Genomic DNA, 10,728 nt, shown 5'->3' on the forward strand with positions numbered 1-10,728 from the left:
AACACACTGTTGTAAAGCAATTATACTCCAATAAAGATGTAAAGAAATAAATAAACTTTGTATTTTAGGATAGTTTTAGATTTACCAGAAAGTTCCAAAAATAGTACAGAGAGTTCCCATATCCACCCACTCCCTGCCCTGCACACAGTTACCCCTTTTATCAACGTGTTACATTAGTATGGTACATTTGCTACGATCAGTGAACCCATACTGATGAACTAAAGTCCATACTGTTTTTCGGATCTCCTTAGTTTTTACTTAATGTATTTTTCTGTTCTAGGATCCAGTCCAGGACACTACGTTAGATTGTTCTCATGTCTCCTTTGGTTCCTGTTGATTGTGGCAGTTTCTCAGAATTTCTTTGTTTTGATGACCTTGACAGTATTGAGGAGTACTATTCAGGTATTTTGTAGACTGTGCCTCAATTGGGATTTGTCTGATTTTTTTCCTCATGATGAGAATGGGGTTATGGGTGTTTGCGAGAAAGACCACAAAGGTAAAATACCATTCTCATCATATATCAAGGCTTTGATGAGCTGACCAGCCTTTACCAGCTTTTTCCTCCATATAGTTATTTTCCCCACTTTCTATACTCTATTCTTCGGAAGTTAGTCACTAAGTCCAGCCCACTTTCAAGAAGGGTTGGGGAAGATTAAGCTCCATTTCCTGGAGGGTGAGAATCTACATAAATTATTTAGCATTCTTCTATAAGGAAGAATTATTTATTTTGTTTCTCAAATTGTTCCAGCTTTGTTCATTAGAAACTCTTTCACATTGGACCCTATATCCCTTTGGCATGTCCCCATTGTTTTGTTCTTTGAGCACTTCCTTACTTTCTGGCACTACAGGTTGCTCATTTTGTATATTCCCTGCCACAGCCATGGGAGAACCAGCCATTTCTCCAAGGAGACCTGGTTCCTTTTATTAAATCAGAATGTCTTCCAGAATATGAAAGATCTAGATGACTGTAATAGAACTAGTGGAAACCCATTTGTAGGGGTATGTGTGTGTAGGAGGTGGTTAACAGGAGCAAAAGAAAAAGGGAAATCTGGAAGGGTCATAATCCAATTCTCTTGAATGATAGTTTACTATCCATTTGGAGGCAATTTAAGAGCACAAACTAAGAGATACCTTGGGTTCAGATGCCAGCTCTGTCACTTTCTAGCTGTGTGTCTGTGAACCTCAGTTTCCTCATCTGTAATGTGGATATAATAACCTCATGAGGTTGTTGGGATGATGATGAAGTGATTTATTTATTTATGTATTTATGTACTTACCACACTCTGTGGCATGTGGGATTTTAGTTCCCCGACCAGGGATCGAACCTGCGCCCCCTGCAGTGGAAGCACAGAATCTTAACCACTGGACCGCCAGGGAAGTCCTGATGATTAAGTGATTTAGAACACAAGCTTTTGCACAGTGCCTTGCACATGGTAAGCATTCACATCTTAGCTATTATTCTTTTTTTTTTTTTTAGCTATTATTCTTAGTTTCAGTTCTTGTCTGAACTAGCTACTGTAATGTCACGAACAACTGTGAGCTCTCACTTTTTAAATTTGATGCCTTTGTTATTCAACTTCCTTCTTGTTATATTTCTTTCCCTAGGAATGATTTTCGTGGGACCCAGTGCATCTTCTCATTTGAGATATCACCGAGAAGCTGTGAGTGATGTCATTGCCCTGTACTGGAGAAGCACTGGTGTGTGGGGGTCTCTATGCAGGTGATGATTCTAGGGACCATGGGCTTGAAGTAGCAGCCTATTCCCCAGACCCCTATTCAGGTCCAGTCCACTCTTGAATCAGTGTTTTTCTTCAAGGCCATGAGAAAATTCTGTTGTTCAAATATGGTATATTCGTATTAAAGTGCAGTGAACTCCAAATCTGTTTTTGTTAATAGAATAAAAATTCTTTATCACCTTCCCGGCAAATTTAATGTCCCCTTGTCAGGTTAACTCTTTAAAATGTAAGAAGAAATTGTCTTCCTTTTGATCATGCGATTCTCCTCCTAAAGGCTCTTCCTGTTTCACTGTGGATGAAGTCTAAAGTCCTCCTCCTGAATGTCAGCACCCCCTATTAGATTGCCACATTTTTTATACCCATGAACCTTCTCCCATGACTCCCATGCCTGACATGTTTTCTCATAATTTCCTTCACTAGACTGTCATTCAAATAACTTTTTAAACTCTGCCCAGAGTAATGTAAAGAGTGCTAATACCTCCCTATCTACTGTCTTTTGAACACTGCTGTTCAGTTATTACCTAGAGTGCACTGGCCTTTGGTATGTGTATGGTATAAATACTCAAAGTATTCAACATTTGGTTGTGTTTCTATATATCTTCTAAATATTTGTATTAATGTTGTCTTCTCCCTAAAGAACATGTATGTAAGTACCCCAGTCAATATAGTACTAAGTATCTGCTTATTGATAATGAGGAGGAAGATAAAGATAGGTCTAGAGTATAGTCATTGACAAATTTGAATAAGGGGACTTCTTACATCTGAGGTAGTCAGTGTCTCTGCCTTCTTAAGTCCCTTGGCTGTGATTATAGGAAATTAACTCCCAGCTCAGTCCATAGCTGGGTGTTCCTTCAAGAAGATTGCTATTTCTGAGTCTTAGAGCTTGGAACCTATATTTATGGTTGGCCACTTGGGATCCATAATCTCAACCAGTGTCTAATCTTCCTGTAGGGATTGACTATTTTACATTACCATTCCTAGTTTATGCTGATGCTGCCTTCATCCATGCCTGTGATTGGAATCCTCATGCTGTACCTGCTCTTGAGAAAAAAATCTAGAGATAAATGGAGTAGCAGATCGGTGCCAAATATACTTTGAAGATAACGGGAAGGTGAGTGCAGGGGAAATATATCTTTTGAGTGACTTTCCACATATACTACCAGGCAGTGACTTTCAGAAAATATCCAAAGTAAGACCAACTGTGTTGTTTACCTTCATCATCTCACCATACAAAGCACTGTTCTTATATTGAATGATTTCACTCATAGAATTTGAGTGATACATGTAGATAATTAGTTGCATGTAATTGGGTAAAGGAGAAGATTGGTAAGCAGCCAAGGTCTGGAACTAGTACAGAAAGATAATAAAATGGTTGAAGTAAAACTATGGGACTTCAGATTTTTAATGCTGTTTAAAAGATGTGGATTGCCTGCTCTAAAAGAAATTAGAGAGGAAAATGATGGGAGAAATGTTAAGTTGGAGTGAAAACTCATGAAAAATGAGTCTTCCTTATTTCCTACAAAATAAAGTGGAGAAGCATTTGTTTCTTTGTTTTTCTTCTTTTCAAAATACACAAGTGGAAAAGAGAATTCGGAAAATCGTCATAGTCATTTTCCCTCTTGCTGTGCTATGGCTATGTCCTTTTTGAAAGTATTGCTGTTGTTCCTCATTTCATTTTCTTTACACCTCTTGTAGCTGAAACTGTTGCACATTGCTGACAGGATAGTTCTTGGGCTGGTCCTTAACTCTGAAGAAGGCTGGTTCATTGCCTGCCAAATGTTACACCAGGACACTGGAGGCATTTTGCATGTCCACCGAAATGTGGAACCTTGCCTGCAGAAGAATCTAGCTTCCTGGAAGCAGGGACATAGAAGAGAAGCAGCACTGTTAGTATCCTCAGCAAATTATCAATGACAAGTGGAAATATAAAGTTACTAGGGTGTCTATGAGGGAAATGCTGGTGGTAGTCACCGAACTACAGTGGCAAAGGTGGGCTCAACCTGTAGAAACTCACGTTGCCATTCTCTACCAACAAGAGCACAGTAAACTGTGTAAGACACAGATCTTGCATATTCAGCTAGTAAAATCCTGTGGTGCCCATGTGGATCACAGAGTTCTGGATATGAACTGCCACCCCTGTCCTCTAATTGACTAGAGGAGGTGAATCCAGGGGCACAAGGGTTCCATCTGTGAGTAAGCTTCCATAGTTGATTCCTTTAATTTATTAGTTCAACTCAAGTTGTAATCCCCTTGTCTCCTAGTGATATGTTTTAATTTTTTTAAGAAAAAACAGCTTTATTGAACTATAATTCACACTTAAAGTATACAATTCAGTGGTTTTTAGTATACTCACAGAGTTCTGGAACCATCACCACAGTCAATTTTAGAATATTTTTGTCACCTCAAAAGAAACCCTATAACCTTTAGCTATAAGCACCCCAATCTCCTATTCCCTCTAGCCCTGGGCAACCACTAATGTATATTTTGTCTCTGTTTGCCTATTCTGGACATTTCATATAAATAGAATATATGGTCCTTTGTGACTGGCTCCTTTTACTTAGCATAATGTTTTAAGGTTCGTTCATGTAGTAGCACATATTAGTACTTCATTCCATATGTATGTGAGAGAGAGAGTGTGTGTGTGTGCACATGCATGCACGCACATAACAGCTATATTGAGACATTATTCATATAACATACAATTCACACATTTAAAGTGAACAATTCAATGGTATTTAGTATAATCACAGAGGTATGCAAATATCAGTCATTTTAGATAAATTTAGAACACCTGTTTTCAGTTCCTTTGGGGAATGTACCTAGGAGTGGAATTGCTAGGTCATATGGTAATTCTGTGTTTAACTTTTTGAGAAAGTGCCAAGCTTTCCAGAGTGGCTGTACCATTTTATAATCCCACAAGCAATGTACAAAGTTTCCATTTCCTCCACATCCTTATCAACACTTGTTACTTTGTTTTTTTGCTTATGACCAGCCTAGTGGGTGTGAAGTGGTATCTCCTTGTGGTTTAGTTCTGCATTTCTCTAATAATGCTGTTGAACATTTTTTCATTTGCTTGCTGGCCATTTGTATAACTTCTTTGGAAAATGTCTATTCAAGTCTTTTGTCCACTTTTTAATTGGGCTGTCAATATGTTGTTGAATTGTAAGAGCTCTTTATATATTCAAGATATTAGAACCTTATTAGATGCCTGATTTGCATATATTTCCTTCCATTCTTTGGGGTTTTTTTAAGACTTAATTTTTTTGTGTGTGTGGAGCAGTTCATAGAAAATTCAAGAGAAAGGTACAGAGATTTCCCATGTACCTCCTGCCTCTATACATACATAACCTCCCCCATTTTTAACATACCCCACCAGAGTGGTACTTTTATTACAACTGATGAATCTGTATCAACACATAGTAATTACCCAAAGTTCATAGTTTATCTTAGTGTTCACTCTTGATGCTGTACATTCTGTGGGTTTGGGCAAATGTATAATGACTTACGTCAGTCATTGTAATATCATACAGAATATTTCCACTGCCTTAAAAAATCCTGTGTACTCAGTACCACCACTCACCCCACAACCCCTGGATACCACTGATCTTTTTTTACTGTTTCTACAGTCTTGCCTTTTCCAGAATGTTATATAGTTGGAATGATACAGTATGTAGCCTTTTCACTTTGTGTTCTTTGAGTAATAAGCATTTATAAGGTTCTTCTATGTCTTTTCATGGCTTGATAGCTCATTTCTTTTTAGCACTGAGTAATATTCCATTGTCTAGATATACCACAGTTTATTTATCCATTTACCTACTGAAGGACATCTTGTTTGCTTTCAAAAGTTTTGGCAATTGTGAATAAAGCTACTATACATACTTGTGCGCACATTTTTATGTGGACATAAGTTTTCACTTCCTGTAGGTAAATATCAAGGAATGTGATTGCTGTATTGTATTGGAAGAATATGTTCAGTTTTGTAAGAAACCACCAAGCTGTCTTTCAAAGTGGCTGTACGAGTTTATATTTCTACTAGCAATGAATGAGAGTTCTGCTCTTCAACATCTTTGCCACTATTTAGTGTTGTCAGTATTCTGGATTTTGGGCATTTTAATAGGTGTATAGTGATATCTCCTTGTTATTTAATTTGCAATTCCCTGATGACATATGGCGTGGAGCTTCTTTTCATATGCTTATTTGCCATCTGTATATCTTCTTCAGTGAGGTGTCTGTTAAGGTGTAAGGCCCATTTTTTTTTTTTTTTTTTTTTTTTTTTTGCGGTACGTGGGTCTCTCACTATTGTGGCTTCTCCCGTTGTGGAGCACAGGCTCTGGACGCCCAGGCTCAGTGGCCATGGCTCACGGGCCCAGCCGCTCCGCGGCATGTGGGATCTTCCCAGACCGGGGCATGAACCCGTGTCCCCTGCATCAGCAGGCGGACTCTTAACCACTGCGCCACCAGGGAAGCCCAGGCCCATTTTTTAATCGAGGTACTTGTTCTCTTATTGTTTTTATTTTAATCCTTCATTCTTTAATAATTAGATAGAGCTCAGTTACAAAAGTATTGGCTCTTTGAACATGATTTTTTAAGGTATTGTTGATTTACAATATATATAAGTTTCAGGTGTGATTCACATAGTGATTCACAACTTTTAAAGGTTATACTTCATTTATAGTTATTATAAAATATTGACTATATTCCCTGTGCTGTGCAATATATCCTTGTAGCTTATTTATTTTATACATAGTAGTTTGTAACTTTTAATCCCGTACCCCTATATTTCCCCTTCCCACTTCCCTCTCCCCACTGGTAACCACTAGTTTGTTCTCTATATCTGTGAGTCTGCTCCTTTTTTTTGTTATAGTCACTAGTTTGTTTTATGTTTTAGATTCCACATATAAATGATATCATACAGTATTTGTCTTTGTCTGATTTATTTCACTTAGAATAATTATTCCAAGTCCATCCATTTTGTTGTAATTGGCAAAATTTCATTCTTTTTTATAGCCAAGTTGTATTCCATGGTATATATATACCACATCTTCATTTTCCATTCGTCTGTTGAAAGACATTTAGGTTGCTTTCACATCTTGGCTATTGTAAATAATGCTGCTATGAATATTGTGGTGCATGTATCTTTTCGAATTAATGTTTTTGTTTTTGTTGGATATATGCCCAGGAGTGGAATTGCTGGATCATATGGTAGTTCTATTTTTAGTTTTTTGAGGAACCTCCCTACTGTTTTCCACAGTGGCTGCATCAGTATACATTCTCACCAACAGTATACCAAAAGGGTTCCCTTTTCTCCACATCTTCTTCAACATTTCTTATTTGTGGGGTTTTTTTTATGATAGCCACCTGACAGGCATGAGGTGATATCTAATGGTTTTGATTTGCCTTTCTCTGATGATTAACAATGTTGAGCATCTTTACATGTGCCTGTTGGCCATCTATATGTCTTCTTTGGAAAAATGTCTATTCAGGTGTTCTGCCCACGTTTTTTTGTTTTTCTTTTGTGGTACGCGGGCCTCTCACTGTTGTGGCCTCTCCCGTTGCGGAGCACAGGCTCCGGACGCACAGTCTCAGCAGCCATGGCTCACGGGCCCAGCCGCTCCGCGGCATGTGGGATCTTCCCAGACCGGGGCACGAACCCGTGTCCCCTGCATCGGCAGGCGGACTCTCAACCACTGCGCCACCAGGGAAGCCCTTTGCCCACTTTTTAATTGAGTTTTTTTGATGTTGAGTTGTATGAGCTGTTCATACATTTTGGATATTAATCCCTTATCGGTCATATCATTTGCAAATATTTTGTCTAATTCAGTAGGTTGTCTTTTTGTTTTGCTGATGGTTTCCTTTGCTGTGAAAAAGCTTTTAAATTTAATTAGGTCCCATTTATTTATTTTTGCTTTTGTTTCCTTTACCTTAAGAGGTAGATCCAAAAAAATATTGCTGCAGTTTATGTCACAGTGTTCTGCCTATGTTTTCTTTTAGGAGTTTTATGGTTTCTGGTCTTACATTTAGGTCTTTAATCTATTTTGAGTTTATTTTTGTATATGGTGTAAGAAAATATTCTAATTTCCTTCTTTTACATGTAGCTGTCCAGTTTTCCCAACACTACTTTCCCAACACTACTTTTCTCCATTGTATATTCTTGCCTCCTTTGTTGTAGATTAGTTGACCATAAATGTGTGGGTTTATTTCTGGGCTTTCTATCCTGTTCCATTGATCTATATGTCTGTTTTTGTGACAGTACCATGCTGTTTTGATTACTTTATCTTTGTACTATAGTCTGAAGCCAGAGAGCATGGTACCTCCAGCTCTGTTTTTGTTTCTCAAGGTTGTTTTGGCTATTCGAGGTCTTTTGTGTATCCATACACATTTTAGAATTATTTGTTCTAGTTCTGTGAAAAATGCCATTGGCATTTTGATAAGGATTGCATTGAATCTGTAGATTGCCTTGGGTAGTATGGTCATTTTAACAATATTGATTCTTCAAATCCATGAACATGGTGTAGCTTTCCATCTGTTTGTGTTGTTTTCAGTTTCTTTCATCAGTGTCTTACAGTTTTCTGGGTACAGGTCTTTTACCTCCTTAGATAGGTTTATTCCTAGGTATTTTATTCTTTTTGATGTGATAGTAAATAGGATTGTATCCTTAATTTCTCTTTCTGATACTTCATTGTTAGTGTTCAGAAATGCAACAGATTTCTGTATGTTAATTTTGTATCCTGAACCTTTACTGAATTCACTGATGAGCTCTAGTAGTTTTTTGGTGGTGTCTTTAGGATTTTTTTCTATATAGTATTGTGTCATCTGCGAACAGTGACAGTTTTACTTCTTTTCCAATTTGGATTCCTTTTTTTCATCTGATTGTTGTGGCTAGGACTTCAATACTCTGCCCATTTTTCAATTGGATTTTTTTGGCTGTTGAGTTGTATGAGATCTTTATACATTTTGGATATTAGCCCCTTATCAGATATATGATTTGTAAATATTTTCTCCCATTTGGTAAGTTGCCTTTTCATTTTGGTGATGGTTTCCTTTACTGTGCAGAAGCTTTTTAGTTTGATGTAGTCCCACTTGTTATTTTTGCTTTTGTTGCTTTTGCTTTTGGTGTCAAATCCAAAAAATTCTTACCAATATCAATATCAAGGAGATTACTGCCTATTTTTTCTTCTAGGAGTTCTTTTTAATGATTTCAGGTTTATGTTCATGTTTTTAAGTCATTTTGAGTTAATTTTTGTGTATGGTGTAAGGTAGTTGTCAAGTTTCATTCTTTTGCATGTGACTGTCCAGTTTTCCCAGTACCATTTATTGAAGAGACTGCCCTTTCTGAATTGTATATCTTAGCTCCTTTGTCATAAGACCATATATGCATGGATTTGTTTCTGGGCTCTCTGCTGTGTTCCATTGATCTATGTGTCTGTTTTTATGCCAATACCATACTGTTTTGATTACTATGACTTTGTAATATAGTTTGAAATCAGGAAGTGTGATGCCTCCAGCTTTGTTCTTCTTTCTCAAGATTGCTTTGACTACTTGGGGTATTTTGTGGTTCCAAAGAAATTTTAAGATTATTTGTTGTGTTTCTTTGGAAAGTGCCATTGGAATTTTGATAGGGATTGCACTGAATCTGTAGATTGCTTTGGGTGGTTTGGACGTTTTAACAACATTAATTCTTCTAGTCCATGAACATGGAATGTCTTTCCATTTAGTTGTTCTTCTTTCATAAATGTCTTCTAATTTTCAGTGTACAGGTCTTTCACTTCCTTGGTTAAATTTATTCTTAAGAATTTTTTTTGATGCAGTCGTAAAAGGGATTGTTTTCTTATTTTCTCTTTATGGTAGTTCATTATTAATGTATAGAAATGCAACATTTTCTGATTTTGTATCCTGCAACTTTACTGAATTTGTTCATCAGTTCTAAGAATTTATTGATGGACTTTAGGGTTTTTCATATATAATATGTCATCTGCAAATAGCAACAGTTTTACTATTTCATTTCTGATTGGAATATCTTTTATTTCTTTTTCTTGCCTAATTGCTGTGGCTAGGACTTCCAGATACTATGTTGAATAAAAGTGATGAGAGTGGGCATCCTTGTCTTGTTCCTAATCTTAGAGGAAGGTTTCAGTTTTTCTCCATTGAATGTGGTGTTAGCTTGGACTTTTCATATATGGTCTCTATTATGTTAAGGTATGTTCCCTCTATGTACACTTTGTTGAGATTTTTAAAAATCATAAATGGATGTTGAATTTTGTTATATGCTTTTTCTGCATCTGTTGAGATGTTCATATGATTTTTACCCTTCATTTTGTTAATGTGGTATATCACATTGATTAATTTGCAGATGTTGAACCATCCTTGTTTCCCTGGAATAAATTCCCCTTGATCATGGTCTGTGATTCTTTTATAGGGTTGATTTCATTTTGCTAATATTTTGTTGAGGATTTTCGCATCTGTGTTCATCAGGGATATTGGCCTGTCATTTTCTTTTTGTGGTGTCCTTGCCTGGTTTTGTTATGAGGATAATACTAGCCTCGTAAAATGAGTTTGAAAGTGTTTCCTTCTTTTCTGTTTTTCTTTGGAAGAGTTTGGAAGGATTGGTGTAAATTTTTCTTTAAATGTTTGATACCATTCACCAGTGAAGCCATCTGGTCCTGGACTTTTGTTTGTTGGAAGGTTTTTGAATCTGATTTAATCCCTTACCTTGTAATCAGTCTATTCAGTTTTTCTGTTACTTCATGATTCAGTTGTCGTAGGTTGTATGTAGGAATTTATCCATTTCTTCTGGGTTGTCCAGTTTATTGGCATAGTTGTTCATAGTTGTCTCTTATGATCCTTTTTATTTCATAAATTTTAAATTGAATGATGAAATCTCACACCGTTCCACTCTGTCCCACCTGGAATCCCCAATCATTGACATAGTCTGCTCCTGACACACAACCACAGACCTCTCTTCATCTCATCATGTAGGTATTATATTACCTCA

The 10,728-nt window shown here is 36.9% G+C and overlaps 1 protein-coding gene across 1 annotated transcript; it reads left to right on the forward strand.

Moving 5' to 3' along the window:
• The first annotated feature begins 468 nt into the window (after nt 1-468).
• Nucleotides 469-3,627, forward strand: TRMT12 (tRNA methyltransferase 12 homolog). The gene is given in 6 exon segments (XM_060137296.1): nt 469-496; nt 1,606-1,698; nt 2,688-2,779; nt 2,782-2,847; nt 3,432-3,586; nt 3,588-3,627. Coding segments are annotated over 6 exon segments (474 nt in total).
• Nucleotides 3,628-10,728: the final 7,101 nt, after the last annotated feature.

This window comes from Lagenorhynchus albirostris, chromosome X (assembly GCF_949774975.1).
Source record: "Lagenorhynchus albirostris chromosome X, mLagAlb1.1, whole genome shotgun sequence".
NCBI classification, from domain to species: Eukaryota; Metazoa; Chordata; class Mammalia; order Artiodactyla; family Delphinidae; genus Lagenorhynchus; species Lagenorhynchus albirostris.